The following is a 23,192-nucleotide window of genomic DNA, read 5'->3' as shown; positions in this document are numbered from 1 at the left end:
GCAGAAGTAAATAAAACGACGCTCTGGGGAGCCGCAGCTCAGATCTCCGGTCCATTATCTGCTGCAAAGTGAAGCCGAGAGCAAGAGACGAATCCTCACATTACAGCCCGGGCAGCACTGCGCGCCGCCGCAGCCTTAACCCCTCGAGCTGCAGCCGCAACTTTGATAATTTACAAGACGCAGCTTTAACCACTTACATCCTGCATTTCCTCAAACGCTATTGCTACAGCTCACACCCCTTAAATTGCTGCAGCCTTAACCCATTACAGGTAGCTCCAAGCAAACCTTTAACCCCACAATAAGGATGGATGATGCTGGACCCCAAAGCAACAAAGCTGCAATAGAAGGAAATTGCTGAAGTTGCAAGCAGCTCAGAGCTCCGTCTAATAACCTTTATTACATCTCTAATTGCCACAGGAAAGTTTCATCACAGCATCCAAAGCACCCCTGCAGACCATGAAGTGCTGATGGATGGGGCCCTGAAACCATCCCAAGACAACTGGTTAAACTGGCCTCCATTAACATCAGAAACCAGGGCATTTGGCAGTATCCCCAGCCTCTGGTATAAGAGCCGGGTCTCTGCCCCTGGAGCATCTGAGATGATGAAGCAGCCATTGAGAACATTGTTCAGGGAGTGACCCCCTCCTTGTTCTACAGAAGCAGCCAATGTGGGGGGGGCAGAGCCACGAGGGAGGGAGCAGAGACGCGAACGCTGCCAGCAGCTTCAGCATTGATTCAACTCTCCACAAAGTATTTCTGCTCCGACAGCATCAAAGAAGAGTCTCCGAAGCTCCAGAGCTGCTGCTTATCACTGATACGGATCACATCCTGTTCTTCATAGGCTGTCCGAGAAGTTTGTTCTCCATGGGAACTAGGGGAATCTCAGGAGGCAGCTGCCACCTCTGACTTTGGAGCTGTTACTTTGCCCACGACATGAACACCATCCTGACTGCTGCTTCTCCAGCACCGATGTAGCCATCCCTGCTGGGCACAGGCAATCCAGTAATCAAACACCATGGTAAGCGGCCAAGGCCTGAGGGGATGGGTAGAGATCCTGGTTACTCTGCTGCTGGTCAGAGGATCGTTTGCTTCTGGGTGCCCCTCCAGTTGTATCTGTGCCTCTGACCTCCTGAGCTGCACTAGAGCAGCTCTGACCAAGGTCCCAGAGAATCTGCCCCCCATATCTGTCATTTTGGACTTGAGTCACAACAGTCTGAGCTTCCTGTCCAGTAATTGGCTGGCCGGAGTCCCTCATCTCCATTTTTTAAGCCTCAATCACAATGAGTTTAAAAAGCTGTCTGCTGGGGCTTTCCACAATGCCACCGAACTGAGGCACCTGGACCTTTCCTCCAACAAATTGCAGAACCTCCAAGAAGGACACTTTCGTCATCTCCTCAGCCTGGAGGAACTTCTGCTGTACAACAACCACATCAGCCACGTGGAGGAGGCGGCCTTCACCCGACTGTGCAACATCCGAAAAATCTACCTGAGCTGGAACAACCTGAGCACCTTTTCTTTCAGCTCCATGCACAACCTGACGCACCCCAATCTCCGCACCCTAGATCTGTCCTCGAACAAGTTCCTGGAGCTGCCGGTGGAGGAGATGTCTTCTCTACCTGCGTTCATCAAGAACGGTCTTTACCTGCACAACAACCCCTTCACCTGCAGCTGCCCTCTTTACACCCTCTTCACCCAGTGGAAGCATCGGGGCTTCTCGTCCGTCCTCGAGTTCTCTCGTGAGCACACCTGCCTCTATATGGGAAAGCCTCGCGCCATGGTACGCATCTTGGAATCCCAGAATGGACTTGACAATTGCTCCAGTGGACTTGGGCAAGAACTTGCAGACACAGGAATGAAGGTTCTGGTGGGGAGGAAGCTCATGGTGACCTGTAATACAAGCCTGCCTCAGGAGAATACCACCTACCTCTGGATCTCACCAGCCTATGATTTCATCTTCCCACCTGGAACCAGTAACCAGAGTTTTAGGATTCATCCCAACGGCAGCTTGGAGATTCACAAAGCACAGCCCTGGCATTCTGGGATCTATCTGTGTATCGCAGTCAACAGGCGGCTCAGCTATAATGCAACGCATGAGGTCAATGTGACTGTTCATTACCCCAAGCATGAGGTGGAGTCCTTCAACACCGGCCTCACCACCCTTCTAGGCTGTGTGGTCAGTCTGGTCCTGGTCTTCATTTACCTCTACATGACTCCATGTCGATGTTTCCGCTGCTGCTCAAAGCCCCCACAAACCCCCAGCCCTCCACAGGAAAGCAGCGCTCAGTCTTCTATACTCTGTGGAACTCCACCAGTCGCTGAAGGGCCCAACAGCCGCAAGGTGGGAGCCAGCCGCCATGTTGTCTTCTTAGAGCCAATAAAGGAAGGACGAGTAGAAAAGAATCCAAAGATCCTACAGTTGCGGTCGGACTCTGACAGCTCGGTGTTCTCAGACTGCCCGATTGTGCAGACATAGAGATGCATGGCCTGGCGCTGGCCGGACTGCTGAGGTCTGCTGCATGGTAGGGGTGCAGGCCCCGGATTTGCTGCATTTTGTACCAGGTATTGACACAGGAATGTTCTTATATCCCCAAAATCCCCCTCCGTTATGTTATGTCATGGTGCACACAGCAATGTCCTGCATGACTCAGTGTAAGAACGATGCCAGCTCCGTGACCTGAGAGGGGCCAGTCTGTGGCTGACACCCGTGGGGAGGGGGATGCCCCGAGGACAGCACTGCTCATCCTGGAGATTTTCACATTAATAAAAGGTTTCACAATGTTTCGGCAGAGACATCTTTATATTCACATGTTCGTCTCGCGCCACGGTGACTGATGAATTGTTCAGATGACGAGATGCAATGATTAGTCGCCCCTCGGGGGTCACATGTATTATATGGCAAATGTTGAGACCTTGCTGCAGAGTCGCCTCCATCAGTCTTAAACCTGCTCTAGCCATAGAGGTATGGTGGGAGCTGCTCCCGGTCTCCAATGTAGATCACAGTTATGTTACGTATATTTGAGCAGATCTGTCAAAACTAGAGCAGGGAAAAAGTGACAACATTACCCATAGCAACCTGTTTCCAGAATGCTGTGTCAAGAGCCCTCCGAAAATAAAAGGATTGGTTGCTATGGGTAACCCCTATTGCCTCCCTGCCACATATACCACATACTATAGATATTGTATCATCACGTTTCCCCTTTTGATATAACTCATGGCAAGGGACACAGATACCAGCGAGTATTGCGAGATATAAGGAGTGTATTCCATACGACATAGTGGGGTGTTGGTGTTATGTGCGCCCTCCAGTGTTGTCATGCATACGTCGTGACACCACTTCCTTACATGGTGCATGTGTCACTATCCAGTGTACTCACTGTTATACAGAGGTTTGGCTCATCGCCCTATGCTCATCCGTGTCAGCACTAATCTTCCTCACACCTTCGCCGCAGCTCTAAGTGCTAAAGTGTTTTCCTCCATTAAGGGCGAATCCCAGGGGAGCGGGGGGCCGCACCCTGCATCATCACCCAGCATACTCGGATAGACAGGAAGGATAGTGAGAGTTGTAGTGCAGGGAAGGCTGCTGCATATGAGCCCCAAAACACTGCAGTATTCACTTTCTGGTGGGGGTTGAGTAGTCATCACATATAGAGGAGGAACAGAAATATTATAGATAAGTGTTGTATAAAGCAAACATAAGTGAGTGTGGCTGTAGTCCAAGTGTGCTGTTTCCTAAGTGTGTGACTAGGCATTAGTGACTTTGGAAGAGCAACTTAACTTCCATATTTATTTATTGTTTAACTATTTACATTTTTGCATATTTTATCTAATCTATCTGTACGATCCCCATTTAGAATGTGCTCCATGATTGACAATTGCTTCCAGTGTACATCTTGGGCCATGTATGCAGTCCTTGAACAGCCGTTCGAGGGTGCATACTGCTGTAAAAGATATGAGAGTGTTCCGCATTTGGAAGCCCAGATCCTGGATCTAAATGAGCAGCTTGCAACAAGGAGATCCATTGGCAATATGGAAAGGAGTTTGCTGCTCACTGAGCAGGCAGATTGCTGGGTGACAGGAGGGGTAGAGGGAAGAGATCCAGGGAGGCTAATCCTGAACTGTAACACCCCAACAAGTTTACAAAGTTGGCAGATAAGGGGGTGGGGGGGTGGGGGGGGGGGGGTGCCATTACAGGATTAGCCCTGCTTCAGAACGATATGGCCTCTGACAGCCAGTAAAAAGAGAAATAGTAGCGCAGGGCAAATTAGACAGGTCCTAGTGGTGGGGGACTCAACTATTAGGGGGACAGACAGGGAAATCTGCCACAAAGACTGGGATCATCGAATGGTGTGTTGTCTGCTGGCGCTCAAGTTTAACACATCGCGGAATGGGTTGACAGATTACTGGGAGGGGCTGGTGAGGAAACAGTGCTCATGGTACACATTGGCACCAATTACAAAATTAGAGATTAAGGAGGTAAACAAGTGGCTCAAGGGTTGGTGTTTTACCATGGGTACGGGCTGCATCTCAATAGGGAGGGTGCAGTTGTGCTGGGGTAGAAGAGGGCTAGAAGGTTGGAGAAGTGTTTAAACTAGGGACAGTTAAACGTAAGGATACACTTGAAATGAAAAAGAACTAAAAAACCTCTAAACTGTTTGGTGACTAATGCTAGAAGTTTGGCTAACAAGATTGACGAACTAGAAGGAATAATGTCTGAGGAAAACTATGACATAGTGGGAATAACTGAGACCTAGTTGGATGAAAGCTGTGACTGGGCGGTAAACTTACAGGGTTACAGTCTGTTTAGAAGAGACTGTAAAAAAAAAAAACTGAAAGGGGAAGGGGTTTGTCTTTATGTACAATCCTGTTTAAAGCCCAAATTACAAAAAGATATATGGGAGGGAGATCAACATGTGGAGTGTCTTTGGGTACAGATACATGAAGGAAGGGAAAAACAACAAAATCCTCATAGGGGTTTTCCATAGGCCACCAAATATAACACAAGCCACTGAAAATCTATTAATGAGGCAAATAGATGAATGGGTAAATCACAATGAGGTTATTATGATGGGGAACTAACTATCCGGATATAAACTGGGAAGCTGAAACCTGCGGATCTTGTAAAAATAACAAGTTTCTGCCAATTACTAAAAGATAATTACCATACTCAACTTGTACAGGACCAAACGAGAGGGACGACCATTTTGGTCTTAATATTAACCAACAGACCTGATATGAAAATAACCTGGGAAATAGTGATATAATACATTTCCACTTGTCTTTCAAAGGGAGTTTTATCGAGGAACTACAAAAACAATGAAATTTAGGAGGGCAGAGTTCAGTCAGCTCAGAGATGCCGTTGATATTATTCACTAGGACAAGGTCCTCAAAAATAAGACTATAGACAATTAACTGGAAATGTTTAAAACCATCTTAAATACTTACTGTGAACAGTTCATACCTTACAGAAATAAAAGGGTTAGAAATAGGAGAAAACCAGTGTGGCTCAATAAGGATGTTAAGTGGGTAATAAAACAGCAAATATAAAAGCGTTTAAACTACTAAAACAAGAAGGCAGCGAAGGAAAAAAAATAAAAAATGTAAAAAGCAGATAAAAACCAGCAAAGATGGAGACAGAAAGACTTCTGGTCAAAGAGAGTAAAACTAACCCTAAACTGTTCAACTATATAAATAGTAAAAGGATTAACCCCTGAATTCTATAGGTCGTACAGTTACAACGTGCAGCGTCGCGCTATGTATGAAGAGAGATTGCGCGGCGATCTCTCTCATACAACGTGGGTGCCGGCTGTTTCTTACAGCTGACACCGGCCTGCAACAGCTTCGATAAGCTGCGTGGCTCATCAGAGCTGTTAACCTTTTAAATGCCGCCATTGATTTTGACAGCGGCATTTAAATCCTGATGATTCGTGGTCCCATACGGCCTCCTCCCCACCGTGATAAGATCGCAGGACCCATCAAGCTATGCCCTTTGGGTGGCTTCATAAAATGCCTGTTTGATCGCAGTATGATGTAATGTTATGGCATTACATCATACTGCAGGAGTGATCATGCCATCGCAAGTTGCTGTGAACTCTGCGGATGAAAAGGAAAAAAAAAAAAAGTAAATATGATTAATAAAAATTTTACTATTAAAAAAAAAAGTTATGAAAGTAATAAAAAAAAAAACACCACCTATTTGCCATATTTATAAAACAATCTAAATTAATAAAACAAAAATACATATTTGGTATCACTGCTTTCATAAAAAAGTCAGATCTATCAAAGTAATGCATTATATGCCCCACACCATGAACGTCGTCAGAGAAAAAACAAAGAAGGTCAGAAATGCGCTTTTTTTGGTCACCCTGTGTTCAAGACAAAAATGCTATAAAAGGCAATCAAGAAGTCGTATGTATTCCAACGCAAACTACAGGACATCCCGCAAAAGATGAGCCCTCGCACAACTATGTAGACGGAAAAATCAAAAAGTTCTTGCGGTCAGAAGATGGTGGCAGAAAATAATAAAAAAAAAAAAAAAACGATGTCAAAACTAGTACAGCAAAATACATATCTATATATATAAAATTGAATGTATGTCTGTATGCGTGCGTGCGTGTCTGTCTGTCTGTTTGTCCTTTATGCGCTACTACACCATTCATCCGATCGCCATGAAACTTTGGGAAGTTGTTAAGTACACTCCTGGGAAGATTATAGGCATAGTACAACTATCCTACGATAAATGGCGCGCGCGCGCGAGCGTCGTCGAAAGTTACGCGCCCCCCACATAGATCGTTTGATTTCCATCACTGGATGTCTGACAGTTAAAGCTGCATTGTGATGTCATTAAGGCTCTATTATGACACGTACAGAGCCACGTAGATCGTTCGATTTCCATCATTGCCACTAATTCTCTCACTTCCCGATGTCGTAGAAACATGAAATTTGGCACGAGCATTGACTATGTCATAAATAAGAAAAGGTAATGGGTCCCAACTCGATTATTCAATTCTATGCGCAAAAGAATTAGCGTCCAAATTTTACGTACGGAATCTAATTTTCTCGCTTCCCAATGTCATAAAAACTCGAAATTTGGCGTGAGCATTGATTATGTCATAAATAGGAAAAGTTAATAGAATTGAATAATCGAGTTGGGACCTATTAACTTTTCCTATTTATGACATCTATGTAGACGGAAAAATCAAAAAGTTCTTGCGGTCAGAAGATGGTGGCAGAAAATAATTTAAAAAAAAAATCAATGTCAAAACTAGTACAGCAAAATACATATATATATATATATATATATATAAATTTGATATCATAGTAATCGTACTGACCCATAGAATAAAGTTATAAGGTCCTTTTTGTGTGCCGTAGAAACAGGATATGCCCAAAGATGGCGGAATTTTGTTTTTTGTTTTTTTTTACTCCACTTAAAATTATTATATGGTACATTACAGAGTACCATTGAAAAACACAACTTGTCCTGCAAAAAACAAGCCCTCAGACATCTATGTCGATGGATAAATAAAAGTTACGATTTTTTAAAAGGGGGGAGGAAAAACACATATGGAAAAAAAAAAGGGCCAGGTCCTTAAGCGGTTAAAAAAAATAAAAAGGTACTAAAAGTTTAAACCCCTTCCTTTTGTCATATTTATAATAAAATAATCTAAATAATAAAACAAAAATCTATATTTGGTATCGGTGCGTCCATAAAAGTCTGATCTATCAAAGTAGCGCATTATTTACCCTGCGCAGAGCACGGCATCCGAAATAAAAAAAAAAAAAAAGAACACCAGAAATGTGCTTTTTTCAGTCACCCCATCTCCAATAAAAACTGTAATGAATAGTAAATCAAAAAGTCGTATGTACTCAATAATGGTACCAACGGACATCCCGCAAAAAGTGAACCCTCGCGCACAGCTAAGTCAACAAAAAAAAAAAGTTATAGCGGTCAGAAGATGGCGGCAGAAAATAATTGAAAAAAATTAAATATCTTTGAAAATAAATAAAAGTAATACATCAAAAAAAAACCAAAAACTATATATATGTGGTATCGTAGTAATCGTACTGATCCATAGAATAAAGTTATCAGGTCATTTTTGTTGCAGTGTGTACGCTGTAGAAACAAGACAGATGCAAAATATGGCGGAATTTCATTTTTTTTCCATGTCACTGCACTTAGAAATTTTTTAAAGTTGTTCAGTACATTATATGGTACATTAAATAGTACCATTGAAAAATACAATTTGTCCCGCAAAAAACAAGCCCTCATACAGCCACATCAATGGATAAATAAAAGAGTCATGATTTTTTAAAATAAGATGGGGGGGGGGGGTGAGAAATACTGAAAAAGTTGGCCCTTTAATTAAAAATGTAGAAGGTGATGAGGAAAAAGCAAATCTATTAAATAGTTTTTCTCTAGAGTATTCACAGAGGAAAAAGATGGGATGCAGAGTGATAAAGTAAACTCTCCACTAAATGTCACCAGTCTAAAGGCCCTTTAAACACGGGATGATTATCGTTCAAAGTTAATCAAATACCTGAGATCACGTGGGAGTTTGAACGATAGTCGTCCCATGTAAATGCATGCAGAGACTGAACGACTGGACAAGAGTTGTTCAGTTTCTGCATGCAGAAACCTGAATGAAAAGCCGTTCAGTGTAAAGAGCAGTCATTCAGTTCTAAACGACTGACTGCTTATAGTGAATGGAGGTGGGTGGGGGGAGAGTGCTCCCTGGCCGCCCCGCCTCCACGCTGGCCGTGCTCTGAGCAGCAGGAGTGAGTTTAACGGGCATCGTTTGCCCGACAGTTCGTCCTGTGTAAATGGGGATTTACCCTGGAAGAAGCGTAGAGCCACTTTAAAAAGATTAAAATAGACGAATTGCCGGGTCCTTATGGCATACACCCCGGGTTCTAAGTGAATTAAATAATATAATAGACCCTTGTTTCATATATGCAAGGACTCTATAGTGACTGGGTCTGTTCCACTGGATTGGCGCATACCCAATGTGGTGCGGATATTCAAAAAAAGGGGTTGAAAAATGTACCTCAAATAGCTGTAAAAAAAAAAACCATATCAGCATGGGTTTATGAGGGGGTCGCTCCTGTCAAACCAATCTCATCAGCCACAGACAATTAGGAAATATTCGTGCCAGAATACCCAGCAGTTGTTAAAGCCTCATCCAACACAGTGGGTGCCATGCCAGTTCTTGAGTTCTCTGCAGGTTCAGACTTGCTTAGGTTCTTCAATTACAATCCTGACGGTTGCTTCTTAGCATTTACTGTCACCTTACAGCCCAATGTCAAGCAGCAACTGTCAGCACCGTATCTGTTTATCTCAGGAAGACTGAAGAGACCACGAACCTCCAAAGAAGAACTGCCCATTTACAACTAACAATTATCACTTAATATTCGTTCAAGCGAATGTGAAAATTTTTTTTTTTAAATTGATCGCTCACTATTCGTTCACAGTGGTTTATCACGGACTAAAAGTCAGCGAAAACAAAACTATCACTGGATTACTGGCTTCTTGTTATGTGTAAATGCTTCCCGTTCAGCACTTCATAAAGCGCTGAGCGAGAAGCCTACAAGTCAGCGAAGTATTTCAGTCTAAATGCTCTGCACGAGAGCCGACGACCTTAGCTGTGACGTCAGAGCTCGTGCAGTTGTTTAAATGACAGTCGGCCCGTGTAAAAGGGCCATAAGATGGAGAATGCAAACCTCATGGGGATTAGAGATGCATCCCTAGAGGTTTGTTATTGCGCCAGTTTTTGACCAATACACTGCTAAATATCACAAATAAAAAAATCATTGTCACACCCCCAAGTTACGACTCACCCATGGGGTTCACCTTCTACCAGCAGACGTACCAGGATACCAGTTACAGCCACCAGAATCGGGTAATGGTCGACGCTCTCCAGACCTACCATGGGGAGAGGACTCTGTGTTAGTGGGGTGCGGAGTGTTAATGGGGGCTGGGGAGGTATTTTTACCTACCTGGGAGCCGAAGGGTGACCACTCTATCAAAAAGATTCCTTTCAGCTGTTACTCTGTTCAAGACTTGATTCAGAAGCTGCAAAAAAAAAAAAAAAAAAGATGAAGAAGTAAAACCCAAAAGCCTCGGACCCAGTGACTGGAACCTTATACAAGGTGTAGTCCAATGTAAATTAAACCATTCACATATCATGGAAAGTCCTACTGGTTTCTAAAAGACTGTGTGTATAGATTCTCCACCATTTAAAAATCTCTGCTTGCTGTCAGTGAATTAGAACATTCATTCTTAATATTCAAAGGCTAAAAACTAGAGATGAGCGAGCGTACTCTGTAGGGACAGATACTCGAGCGAGTATCATCCTTACTAAGTACCTGCCTGCTCGCCCGCAAAGATTCGGGTGCCGGCGGGGGTGAGCACTGTGTTGCGGGAGTGAGCAGGAGGGAGCGGGAGGGGGGGGGGTTGAAAGAGAGAGATCCCCCCTGTTCCACCCCGCCGGCACCCGAATCTTTGCGGGCGAGCAGGCAGGTACTCGAAAAGGACGGTACTCGCTCGAGTATCTGTCCTTACAGAGTACGCTCGCTCATCTCTACTGAAAACCCCTTCTTACATACTCCAGACCACTCAGCAGAGAACTTGTTACAATGCACCAGTGCAGATAAGAGCCATCAGCCTGGAAAGGAGAGCGATGTGTGCTACTGCTGTGTTCAGTTCACAAAATAGGATTTATACTTCTACATTGTAACAAACCCTCAGCTGTGCGAGTAGGACTAAGTCAGATCAGATTTCAGTCTCTGGATCATCTACTACAATATATCAATTCACTGAAAGCAAGTAAAGGTCATATTAGGCTGGCGAGAGGCTGACTGTAAAATAAGAGAATACAATCTCTTGTTCTCATAGTTATCAGGCGTTGCTCGTGATGGGAGGAAGGGGGCGAGTGACATTTCAACCATCTGGAAGCTCATACCTGAGCTAAGCGGCGAAGGAGGAGTTCAGAAGATGACCGGCTCCAGTCAAGGAAAATATCAGGTACCAGCGTGACCGTCATCTCCAGGACCCGCAGGAGGCTGACAGACAGGTCGAAGCAAGTGGCGCAAACCTTCAACTGTCGGCTGTCAACAAAGTTCCTCTCTAGACGCTCAGCGGCCTGCTGGATCTACGAAGAGAGCGAAGTTCAGAACCAAGAATACCAACATCTCCAGAGATGTCCTTCTCTGGTCACTCCTGTTCTCATCCTAACCTCCTGAATCATCCCAATGAACTCCGAGAACGCCCAGTTCAGCTGGTTTAGGACACTGTTCAGAAAGCTGGATGCCAGTTCTGGGTCCCCCCGTAGTAACTCCGCCATGTGGCTCTGCAGTAGTGTGGACGGGCAAGGCTCTGCAGAACAAAGCCCGACAAATCATGAAAGACAGATCAAGCAGAAAAGACAAAGCATGGCACACAAAGCACAAGCGGCACACATATGCTGACCCTCACACATACTTTGCAGACTGGGCAAGTTTGCATCCTCTGGTTTGGTTTTCAGCAGGTGTGGGAGTCTTGTGTATCTGTAACCAAAACCGCAGCCCTGGAGATGGGACAAAGGGAGAACAAAATTAAAAACAATCTAATAACCATTTATCAAGACTAAACCCAAGACCCCCCCCCCCCCCCCCCTATTTGCACTCCTCATCCCCCAACTCACTCTCCAGAGTCTCACAAGGATCCAGTTCGTCTGAGCCCATGGTCGCTGCTCATACGGCGCCAGGAGATTCTTCATCATGCTGATCTGCCTGAAGAGATGGCGCCAGTCACTAACGAGTATACACCAGGGCAGAACAAGATAGGGAGAAAGTCCCAAATGCACAGACCCCAGAGGATGTGGAGCATCCCTAAACCCCACAGCGTATCAACCCAAACTCATTACCAGACCAGTAATAGAACCAGACTCACTGCTCCTCGGAGATCCGCTCAACGGCCCGCAAGGAATGCGGGTAACACACGTAGCTCGCTAGCGCCTGCATCAAGGAATCCTTAATGTCTGAAGAGAGAAAGCCAGAGAATCAGAGCTGGACGGGAAAAGAGACATATAATCAGTGGGCATCCACCATTACTTACCTGTCCCTACAATGCGGGGATCAGCAAAGTGCTTAGCCAAAATGGCTGCCAGGCGCGTCAGAGTCTCCTCGTAACCTGTACAAAAATTTGTGAGATGGTGGAAAAATATGTAAAACGTTAGTAGACATTATATAACACACACACACTAACACACACACACACACACTAACACACACACACACTAACACACACACACACTAACACACACACACACTAACACACACACACACTAACACACACACACACTAACACACACACACACACACACACACACACACTAACACACACACACACACACACACACACACACACACACACACACACACACGGCTAATTTCCCTGCAACAGCCACAGTCGAACCTACTGGGTGGAGAAAACTCCTCCAGGTAATTGGGGGAGCCGCTAATGACCAGGTGTGTCCCCACACACAGCCATACCCCAAACAAGCAGTGAATAGATTCAACAGCTAATAAAGGATGGTTCATTCCCACTATTAACCACCTGAGTTCAGAACTACACTGCTCCCGAGTTACGTCCTATATTATCTCCCAGAGCTGAACTCACTATTCTGCTGGTGCAGTCACTGTGTACATACATTACTTATCCTGTACTGAGCCGAAGTTACATCCTGTTTTATACTCCAGAGCTGCACTCACTCTTCTGCTGGTGGAGTCACTGTATACATACATTACTTACCCTGTACTGATCCTGAGTTACATCTTGTATTATACCCCAGAGCTGCACTCCCTATTCTGCTGGTAGAGTCACTGTGTACATACATTACTTATCCTGTACTGATCCTGAATGACATTTTGTATTATACTTCAGAGCTGTACTCACTACTTCGTACATACCGAGAAGCTCCTCCATGCTGCTGACAGGGCTGAAGTAATTCTTTAGGGCGTTGTAGCTGTTCATGGCGACATTCAGGTAGAACTCTGGCATAAAAGCAAACAGTGATCCGGTGCGGTCGGCATGCTCTATGGTTCGCAAACAGACCTGCAGTAACCAATAAATATCCTGCATCTTCTCCTGTGGGACGAGAACATGGTGATATTTGTCATTCACGTTTCGTGTTACACTTCAAAAGCGCAATTTAAAATAATTTATGGATTTAAAGTGATCCCAATATTTGGGGGGAAAAAAGGGTGGCACTCTTTATCTCCACTACTAATATAAATGATAACGCTTCATTGCTGCTCCATTCCCGGCAGAACTGTAAGTAGGTGACCTGCCAGCTGCTGCCACAAGGGGGCAACCTGCATACAGACCATTTCCACTCCATGCTACGGTAGCTAACTGCCTCATACCAGGGACGTCACTTATTCGAATGTAGGATGGATATAGCAGAGCTGGGAAGAAATCTGTAACATGGAGTAAGAAACTGCAGCCATCACTGCAGGAGGGCTTCTTTACAGTAAGAGCAGCGACGCTGAACCATTATATGGAGAGTTATATTAATTAGGGTAGCATGTACCTTGGAGTAGATCGTGACATTGATCCAGGCCAGGCGCCGGCTCAGGTGGTTCAGCTTCTCCAGAAAGACTTGCTGGCTCTTCAGCAGCTCCTCTAGGATATCCGGCCTCTGCTTAGAAGACAATATCATATCAGAAATGCCAGTGGCGCCTGCCTACGGGCACTGTCATGCCCTGTACTCACCCTCTTGGGGCAGCGCTTTATCTTCTCCTCTGTGTCTTTCAGGGCCAGGGCATATTCATTCACATCGTCCGATACCCCGACCATCTGCAGAAATAAAACATGAGGGGTTGGTTGTGGATGGGAGCTGTTCCTGAGGGTGTATTTACACAGACCATGTTCCTGCGCAAGTTCTGTCTGATTCTGAACTCACACAGAAAAATTACTCATTCATTTGAATAGGTTCGTTCACAAGTCATATTTTTCTCAAACAGATAGTCCAAGTTTGAAAAATTACTGCAGGTAATACTTTTGTCAAGAATACTACATATAACGTGCGGTGTTCCTCATAGCGGACAGCACACGAACAAGGTATACGTCTGCTGTCCATTGCAAGCTGCATCTGAAAATCTTGGGTGCAACTCGCTATTGGTCCTACGACTACAGCCTGAGGGCTAGTCTGCACTCACCTTCCCCAGCTGCTGGTGCACACTCAGATTGTACATCATCACCGCACCGTCCAGGATCTCCAGCAGAGAGTTCTCCGTGATGGGGAGATCCGTCTCCTCTGGAGGTCTTCCAAGCAGCAGGCCCTCATTCCCGTGATGCCCTTCAACTGCAATGGATAAAAACATGGCCACCCTCAGAATTAAATTTGATGGCCAGCTATGGGTGTGGCACCGCTGATCATCATATGATGTGTAGTACAATATGCGGGCAACACCTAGGGGATTTACTTTGTGTAGGGGAAACTAAACTCCAACATCAGCCTGTGACCCTCAGCATATTTCCCGACATTTAGAGACAGATGCAATTATGGCCACAATGTGGTGAATGCTCTAGAAATCACAGCGCAAAGTACATATTTAACAAGTTGTCCCCCCCATCATATCTCATTAGGTCCACCTGCCCTGTCACTTACTATCATCTTCTGTGCGCTGCTCTACGCTGAGGCTCCGCACTTTCACCTTCTCCAAGGCCCCCAGAGGCCGGCGTGGGTTCATCAGACTGACAGCCGCAGTGCTCAGGAAGCGGTTTGCTCTCCCCAGTGTCGGCGAGCTCAGCCAGCTGGGCCGGGCCAGTGCCCCACCGATGGCCAGAGCAGCTGAGGCCCTCTGAATGAAGGGGAAAAAGGAGCAGAGTGACTATGGGTGGATAGATGAGAGACACATTGAGCTCCCAACCTGTCTCACTCCCTCACCCACCTGGGCCGTGGAACTGGCAGACTCATCCTCCTCCTCTAGGTCATCCATTGTGACAGCCTGTAGCTCAGAGGGGTCAATGACTATGTTGGCCTTGGATGCGAGGTCATCTGAGAAGGAAAGAGAAGTGATGAGTAGGAAGCTCCAGATCTCAGTAGTGCGACCCTGCATCCTGCGCTCTCACCTTTTAGCATCTTCCGTAAATGAGAGAGAAGACCCCCGAGCCTCTGCAGGTCAAAGTAATCCACCTTCCCATTGTAGAAGAGTTGGGGCGGCACATATGAGTCTGTGGTGGACACAGAGCAAGATGAGGATAGAAACACGAAACAACCTACAAAACACAAAAAAATTCACCCAGTCTCACCGCACCCTCACTGCAAAGTGCCGACGGACTCCGCGCCTGATACTCATCCCAGCAGGACCTAAGGGCAGTGATGAGACGGTGCAGAAAGCACACCATGTACTCCGGGGGGCAGAGGACAGTCGGGTTCTGGGGAAGAGAGAACAGTGAAAACACAGAAGAGACATTTTCGCTGATGATGGACAGACGCTGCTGAGGACAAATCCATTTATTTTGTATACAAAGTTGCAGTTGGACGCAGGTTGTACGAGGGTTTGGGCTCGGGATATGATCCACTCACCCCTCTGTTACTGGCGTTCTCCTGAAGAAACTTTCTGAACTTATTGAGGAAAATGTAACGAGATGCTTCACCCTGCAGAAAGATTCAGCGACACTTGAGTGTCTGACAGGCATTCAGCAGTCATTCAGGTCGGGGTTATTTGGGGTACTTACCCCTCCCTTGTCCTTGTTGTTTAGCAGCAGTCTCAGGATCTGAACCTGCAGCTCTTCTACCACTGGAATACAACTACAGATATTAACACATCTGGCAAGTAATTCCACTTTGGGTAAGAAGGGGTTAAAGGTTAGCTGTTACCTTCGATGCGCTTCTTCAGCCTCATACAGCCCCTCTCGTATGCCCTCCTCCGCAGCCGTTCCTCCCCAGTCTCTTCTGTGGGGTCCTTGATTTCTTTTCCCTTAAAAAACAACAAGAATTTACAAGAATTCCAGCCTTTTGATGTGGAAATAAATTGCAATCCGACCGCCCCTCACCATGTGCAGCTATCTTCAGGTATACTAATGGATTATTGCTATACACGATGGCAGAATGTGCTGCAGGTGAGGTGCAGGGTTCCACTGTTACTTACCTCTTTATTGAAGCGGTTGGGCCACCAGGTGGTTGGGATCAGCTCCTGCAGCCCAGCCTCCTCCACCCGCAGCGGGCTCTTAATGAAGAAGAAGACGACTGAGCGAAGGACATCAAATCTACGATTCACGCTGCTAAGGATGAGCGTAGAGGGTGGACAGCAAGGAGTATACAGATGCGGGAAGCACCATACTGCCACATGTACAAATATACTACCCATCCCTGCAGCATCCAGCCATATGTACAGACATAATGCCCCATTGTTGCACCATCCTGCCACATATACGGATGCTGCCCCATCCATGTACTATCCTGACACCTGCACAGATTTACTGCCCAATCCTGATACCTCTACAGATTTATCAACCCATCCTGCAACATATGCAGATATACCTTCCATCCCTGCACCATCCTGTAACGTACAGATACAACACTCATCTCTACCACATATACAAACATACACCCTATTCCTGCCACATACACAAACTTACTGCGCCATCCTCACCCCTATACAGATCTAATACTCCATCCATGCACCATGCTGCCACATGTAGATTTACTGCCTATCCTGACACCTGTATAGAACTACCACTCCACCCCTGTACCACGCTGCCACATGTACAGATATACCTCCCATCGCTACACCATCCTGCCACATGTGCAGATTTACTGCCCATCATGACACCTGTACAGATCTATCACCCCATCCCTACACCATATGCAGATCTACCTTCCATCCTCACACCTTTCTGCAACTTGTACAAATATAATCCTCATCTCTGCCACATGTACAAATGTAATGCCCATCTCTGCACCATGTACAAATCTGTTACCCCATCCCCACACCATCTTGCCACCTGTACAGTGCTCCACTCCTGCCACATACACAGATTTACCACCCCATCCCTGCACATTCAGAGATCCAAAATTAGGGGGACCCTTGTACAGACATATCAGTAATACACAAGACATAAGGATACAGGACATTGCTGAGCAGATATTTCCGGGACTTTTCATGCCTCAGGATGGCGATAGTCAGACGCAGGTAGTGGATCTGTGTAAACAAGATGGTCTGTTATATCGCCTGGAGGACAGCTACATGATTAACCCTCCGTATCGGGGTACGGTCTTGTACCTGCAGGCCCAGGTCAGGCACTATAGGCGAGAAACGATACGCTCGGAGCAGAGACATCATCAGCTGCTTCAGAAACTCGTGGATTTCATAGTCCTGCAAAGACACACGGGGTTAGCAAGAACCTTTAGCACTTCCCCTATTCCTCAAAAGAGGGAACACTCTCACCTCCATCAGCAGCCACATGAGGTCCAGGAGATGCTGAATGAGGGGGTGCTCACCAACTGCGCCGCCCCCCTCCAGAATTCCCAGGAGAAAGTTCATGAGGACGTCCTCCACCAGGTAAACCTTACACTGCGGAGTAGGAAGGGGACAAGAAGAGATCAGTGGCGACAATGAGTGGGCACTGCCTCCAGTATCAACATCCAACCCGAGATCCATTGAAGATAAAGGTGGAATTCTGCTTTAAAGACATCAAACAGCCCAACCAAAGCCGATCCTGAAATACCAGGTAGCGACACCCTGTGTCTTACCCCACCCCGGCCTGAGCTGAAGAGCAGACTTACCATTAAAGGGGCAAAGTGATTGAATATGTGAACCAGTGTGATGAGGACAGTGGGCTCTCCATGCAGCTGCCACGTAGCAGGGTCCTTGTCCAGCAGCCGCCCCTCCTGTCAGATAAATGCCATTAGATTAGATAGAGACCAGCCAGTGATCAGGGGATCTGCATGCACAGCACTACAAGTTACCCCAGCTAAGTGGGAATAGCCATGTCATGTGACGTCGCTCTGTGCGGAGGTGGTAGACCGGACTCCAGCTCTACCTCTCTCTTACAGATAAGTACCTGCACATCTATGGCGGTGCTCAAGACATTCTTTAGGTATCCCAGCAGCCTCTGAGCTTTAAGGAGATCCACTGTGGGAGGATCCTGCAAGGGGCGGTAACCTTCCACAGGATATGTGAGTAGAGTCATTAAGGAAGAATGCTAGTTGTTAAAGGGCTGGTGTCAGCCTCCTGTCACAATTGGGGGTGGTAAATTTCACGCTTGTAAGACAGAAACTGCAAATTACAGCAAATTAAAAAATGTTGTGTATCTCTGGCTATCCTGTGTGCCAGAAAGTCAAACCACAGATCTGCGCTATAGTTTACTGCAAGTTTCCCAAGTTGTGGGTGACCCCGCCCCCAATTCTAAGCCCTTCCCAGTTAAAAAAAGACAAAGATGGCATAAAAAAGTTGCAACTATTTTCTTTCTTTACGCCAGAATTCTGCTATACAGTCCTTATTAAATTCCCTCTTTCACCACCATTTTCAAGATCTATGCTTGCTGTCAGGGAATGAAAACACAATTTGCATTAAGAGGTGAAAACCCTCCTGATCTCATCCTGCTCACACAGCTGACATCTTGTTACAGTTGTATTCAGTCTAGACAATCCTCTGTCTCAGCACAAATCTATCCCCCGAGCTGATAGTTTGTTACAATGTAACAGCCTGTGTTCCTGCTGCCTACACTGATGCACTGTATCACCATCGCCGGCTTCGCAGGTGACTACTTAGGGACATTATTAACAGTTGGGACAGCTGCTCTGTCCACTCTAAAGGATATCGCAGAGGGCGAGAGCCAAAATTAAACGCCACAGACTCCTTGAAAGAAAGGCTGATAGCAGGGAAGTATGCCATGCCAGTTCCCCGAGAGATGTCACTAAAGGCGGTGCCTAAACTCACGCCGTTCCTGCAGAGAAAGAGAAGAGAGGTGAGCGAACATGGTCACCGAAAGGGGTTCCCTACCGGACAGTGACAATCTCTTACAGGCAGAATGAGATGGATCCTTCATCCAGGTCGATCAGACAGCTGACGATGTCCCCGGCTGCCCACGACTGAAAAGTAACAATCAAAAGTCACAAACATGTCACAAGCGTCAGCGGCTCCCACTATATAAACACTCCCCGGCATTTCACCTTCCCATAGTTGGTGGTGGTCACGTTCCATTTACGGACCCGGTTCCCGTCATAGGCGTAAGAATCCGGCGTGTCACCAACCCCCTCCTGTGTGATAAGAGAAGGGACACTGTCACTGGCGGCCCCTTACACTATGCCCATCCTTTAGCTGTACTGGACCCTCCAACATTCCTTGGACTGCTGCACTGCGTCCAGGACTTACCTCCTGGTTGAAGCGGCAGCTCAGGGTGCACCACCCAATCTGCATAAGGCCCTGTGAGGAGATGAGCACCTCGTACAGCCATTTCCCTGGGAACGGAAGAAACAGGGACGTCAAAGTGAAGACTGGCATAATATCATAGTGCATCCGCTCAGAACGCTCTCCCTTAGGATTCATCAATCCTAGACTAAGGACTGCAACTTACAGCTCCTTAACAGTTTAGGGCTGCATTCCCACGAACGTATATCGGCTCGGTTTTCACGCCTAGCCGATATACATCGTCCTCATGTGCAGGGGGGGGGGGGGGGGGGGATGGAAGAGCCAGGAGCAGGAACTGAGCTCCCACCCCCTCTCTGCCTCCTCTCCGCCCCTCTGCACTATTTGCAATGGGGAGAGGCGGGACGGGGGCATGGCTAATTCTCGCCACTTAGCCCTGCCTCCGTTTCGCCTCTCCCCATTGCAAATAGTGCAGAGGGGTGGAGAGGAGGCAGAGAGGGGGCGGGAGCTCAGTTCCTGCTCCTGGCTCTTCCATCCTCCCCCCACTGCACATGAGGACGACGTATATCAGCTCGGCGTGAAAACCGAGCCGATATACGTTCGTCTTAATGCAGCCGAAAAACTGCAACTGCCAGCATGTACTCAAAGCCGTGATCTATCAGGGCATGATGGAAATTGTAGTTTCACAATCATCTGTTGTATCCAGGGACAATTGTCCACTGAACCATAATTATCCCTGGCAGGCAATCAGCTGCTCTGCCTGCTGCGCGGTACAATGATGAGAGTGCTGTTCCACCTGTTATACTGTGAAATGATGAGAATGGTGGATGGATCTGAGCTTCTGCCCAGGGGGTCTCACCCTTAAAGACGCAGGTTGTGGCTCTGATGGAGCTGAAGTTACTGTGTCCGATCACCTGCAGGCAAAGAACAGTATTAGCCACAGGAGATGAGTGGGAAAAGAGGTCCAGACACAGAGGATGAAAACACTACTCACCCCGAGAAGATCATCATCCACTAATAGTAGCCCTTCAAAACCACTGGTGTGATCCAGGACAACCGTGGAGGGTCCGAGTCGCCCGTCCACAACAGAGTCTGCAAATGACAACAAGAAGCTGAGAACACATCTGCCAATCAAACCTTGTAAAATTGTGAGGCCCCTCCCACTGAATGGCAAGTGAGATTATGTCTTACCTTAAGGCCTCCTTCACACGGGCTACAAATCGCATGCATGTGAAGCCCATGCTTTCCTATGGGTTAATTCACACATGCGATGCTTTGTAACATGCAACAACCCGACATGAAAACCTCGCGGGTCCGGCGATATGCACACGATGTGAGGTTTTGTAGCCCATGTTTCCCTATGGAGCCTTCCTGTCTGTTTCTACGGTGCTATGCAACTTTGACAGTAGGAAATCCTACTGCCATAGCCCTAATCTAAGTCCTGGTTGCAAGAAAAAAAAAACACATACATCACCTCTCAAGTGCTGTCAGTCCGGTTGCATCTTCTCCCTGGTACTATTCTCCTTCATCTCTTCTGGACGGTGTTTGAAAAATCCCCTCCTCCTGGAAGCGCTGGCTGTGATTGGCTGACGCTTAGCCAATCACAGCCAGCACTCGATGAACCAATTGCAGCCATTCATCGAGCGCTGGCTCTGATTGGCTAAGCATCAGCCAATCACAGCCAGCGCTTCCAGGAGGCGGGGATTTTCAATTCCTGGCGAGAAGAGATGAAGAAGACAAGTGCTGGGGACCAGGAAGAAGCTTCAGCGGAGCTCTTGACAGAAATTCTAGTTGATGTATGCCATATTTTTCTGCAGTTAGGGTGTACCTTCGGGGTAGGGCTTATATTTCAAGCCCTCCCCCGAAAATCCTCGCACGTGGTACTGCAAAATCGCGACATTGCCGCAAAACCGCAGACCACCAGCAATGCGATATCGCTGTGATTTTCTCACAGCGATGCCATGTTGCCCATGTGAAGGAGGCCTTAGCCTGACACCTGGAAGAGTTACTGGTGAAATTCTGACTGCCTGCAACCACCACCAGAGGGAGCTCCTTACATACAGATGTATACAGCTAGAGAGCAGTGGGAGCTGTATTATGTATATAAAGTGAGCTCCCGCTAGTGGTGGCTGTATTTATCTGTATGTAGGAAGCTTACCATTGTGGTGGCTGCAGGTAGAAGAACATAATACATATACTGAATGGCCCCTTTATTAGACCTGCATCTAGTAGCGCAATGGACTTCCTTTGGCCTTCAGAAGTGCAGCAATTCACTGTGGTGTAGATTCCACTAGGTGTTAAAATTATCCTGCAGGAAGATCGACCCCTGCGGACAGGAAGCTTCTTGTTGTTGCAGCTGATTAGATGGAGGTGCTGACATGTTCTGACCAGCTGACATGAAGCAGTCATCAGTTCACGCTGCTTGCGCTAAATTCTGACCCTCCCACCAGCACACAGAAACAGAAATCTGGATCCATCTGACCAGGCGATGCTTTTCCATTGCCCCGTGATACAACTTTTGCATCTTTTCGCACACTGGAGTCTCGCCTTTCTGTTTCTCTTAAGACACAATAGTGCTGGAACTGATCATCTGCTGTTATGGACCATTTAAGGAATGGCGAGTTGTGCATTCAGACGTGTTAGCTGGTGCAGGAGCGTTGTATTCGGCTGCTCTGACTATGCAGCGCCTGTTCATCAGAATGATTCTTTACATCCTCATCTGACCCCTTTCGTCAACGAGTTGTTTCCGTCCGCAGGACACTTATTTCTCTGAATGTTTTTTCTCGATGACGCTATTCTCAGTATACACTTCACATCGTTGCACAAGAAAACTCTAGTAGTCTAGCAGTGATGACCAGGTGTCATTGGAAGTCGCTCAGATTGCTGGATTTTCCAATCTAATGTGGATTCACACTGAAACTGATCTATGAAAAACTTCGTACGTTTATGCTGCACTCCAGGGTCACGGGGATAATTTACTTACATGAAAGCAGGCAGAAAGTTCCATAGCCTCACTGCTCTTACGGTAAAGAACCCCCTTCTATGTTAGTGCAGTAATCGTCTATCTCTTAGACGTAGAGGGCGCCCCCTTGGTACTGTCCTGGGTATAAACAGATCATGGTAGAGATCTCTGTAGTATCCCCTGACATGCCACTACGGCTCTTACCTGCGCTCTCCTCATTCTCTGCTGTGGACAGTAGACGGTCAAGTCGCTCCTCCAGATTCTGGAAGGTGAGAGGTTTTCTGTGTGGAGACCCAGAGAGGAGACAGTGATCACCACATGTCCTAGTAGGCAGCACCTCTCACAAGAGCACAAATGCCATTTTATACAGCTTCTCATCTAATGACTGAGGATTATATCACTGCACGTGATATACAGGACGCAATATTAAATGGCGGCTCCACACTGACAAGGCAAAGCCAAAATCCAGTCATAATGTAAGTTACAGGATCACCACAGAGCACATGGTTGCGGGATGAAAGTCGAGTGACAACCAATATGAACACCATTCCAAATTCGATAGAGGTGTTAGCCAGCTCATCACAAGGCACTGAGGCAGGAGGAATTGTGGGATAACTTTACTGTTCAGGAATCCGGTAAAGCTGGGTAACAATGTGGATAGCAGTGTTATGGCGGCCATATCGGTTGTCCCCCACTGTTCCCGGAATTAATTAGAAAAGGAAACTTGAGGGTTAAATCAGGCAGCACAAGGTCGTATGGTAAAGACAAGTGAATATCCCATCACAGCGTAAAGATGCTGCTGCGGGCATGAAGGGGTAAAGAGGGCACAGGCAGGAGCAGATATGTAACCGGAGGAGAGGATTAGAGGCTGAAG

At 46.7% G+C, this 23,192-nt stretch overlaps 2 protein-coding genes across 3 annotated transcripts in view; one reads left to right on the top strand and one right to left on the bottom strand.

Moving 5' to 3' along the window:
* Positions 1-23,192, bottom strand: part of RNF123 (ring finger protein 123) — a 29,146-nt gene that overhangs the window by 1,931 nt on the left and 4,023 nt on the right. For both annotated transcript variants that reach the window (XM_066596846.1, XM_066596847.1), the window contains exons 4-35: positions 22,523-22,599; positions 20,351-20,448; positions 20,216-20,270; positions 19,363-19,448; positions 19,161-19,247; positions 19,012-19,079; positions 18,809-18,934; positions 18,050-18,164; positions 17,772-17,876; positions 17,434-17,559; positions 17,269-17,361; positions 17,114-17,187; positions 16,135-16,252; positions 15,864-15,963; positions 15,722-15,783; positions 15,570-15,641; positions 15,298-15,418; positions 15,113-15,214; positions 14,932-15,038; positions 14,649-14,841; positions 14,197-14,342; positions 13,751-13,834; positions 13,569-13,676; positions 12,946-13,123; positions 12,092-12,166; positions 11,927-12,014; positions 11,679-11,766; positions 11,477-11,561; positions 11,232-11,371; positions 10,959-11,147; positions 9,994-10,069; positions 9,835-9,919 (exon numbers count right to left, since the gene is read on the bottom strand). In XM_066596846.1, the coding sequence (XP_066452943.1) occupies positions 9,835-9,919; positions 9,994-10,069; positions 10,959-11,147; positions 11,232-11,371; positions 11,477-11,561; positions 11,679-11,766; positions 11,927-12,014; positions 12,092-12,166; positions 12,946-13,123; positions 13,569-13,676; positions 13,751-13,834; positions 14,197-14,342; positions 14,649-14,841; positions 14,932-15,038; positions 15,113-15,214; positions 15,298-15,418; positions 15,570-15,641; positions 15,722-15,783; positions 15,864-15,963; positions 16,135-16,252; positions 17,114-17,187; positions 17,269-17,361; positions 17,434-17,559; positions 17,772-17,876; positions 18,050-18,164; positions 18,809-18,934; positions 19,012-19,079; positions 19,161-19,247; positions 19,363-19,448; positions 20,216-20,270; positions 20,351-20,448; positions 22,523-22,599 (3,327 nt within the window). The remainder of the gene's footprint in view (positions 1-9,834; positions 9,920-9,993; positions 10,070-10,958; positions 11,148-11,231; positions 11,372-11,476; positions 11,562-11,678; positions 11,767-11,926; positions 12,015-12,091; positions 12,167-12,945; positions 13,124-13,568; positions 13,677-13,750; positions 13,835-14,196; positions 14,343-14,648; positions 14,842-14,931; positions 15,039-15,112; positions 15,215-15,297; positions 15,419-15,569; positions 15,642-15,721; positions 15,784-15,863; positions 15,964-16,134; positions 16,253-17,113; positions 17,188-17,268; positions 17,362-17,433; positions 17,560-17,771; positions 17,877-18,049; positions 18,165-18,808; positions 18,935-19,011; positions 19,080-19,160; positions 19,248-19,362; positions 19,449-20,215; positions 20,271-20,350; positions 20,449-22,522; positions 22,600-23,192) is intronic.
* Positions 20-2,768, top strand: AMIGO3 (adhesion molecule with Ig like domain 3). Its single transcript, XM_066596848.1, has one exon. The coding sequence runs from the start codon at positions 1,016-1,018 to the stop codon at positions 2,471-2,473; it is 1,458 nt and encodes a 485-aa protein (XP_066452945.1). The 5' UTR covers positions 20-1,015; the 3' UTR covers positions 2,474-2,768.

Source organism: Eleutherodactylus coqui, chromosome 3 (genome assembly GCF_035609145.1).
Source record: "Eleutherodactylus coqui strain aEleCoq1 chromosome 3, aEleCoq1.hap1, whole genome shotgun sequence".
Lineage (NCBI taxonomy): Eukaryota > Metazoa > Chordata > Amphibia > Anura > Eleutherodactylidae > Eleutherodactylus > Eleutherodactylus coqui.
The sequence above is the reverse complement of the archived record's forward strand: the minus strand, read 5'-3'. Positions and strand labels throughout refer to the sequence as shown.

Bases quoted from the DNA above. Each gene is read 5' to 3' on its own strand.
- AMIGO3 (XM_066596848.1), top strand. From the start codon at position 1,016: ATGGTAAGCGGCCAAGGCCTGAGGGGATGGGTAGAGATCCTGGTTACT.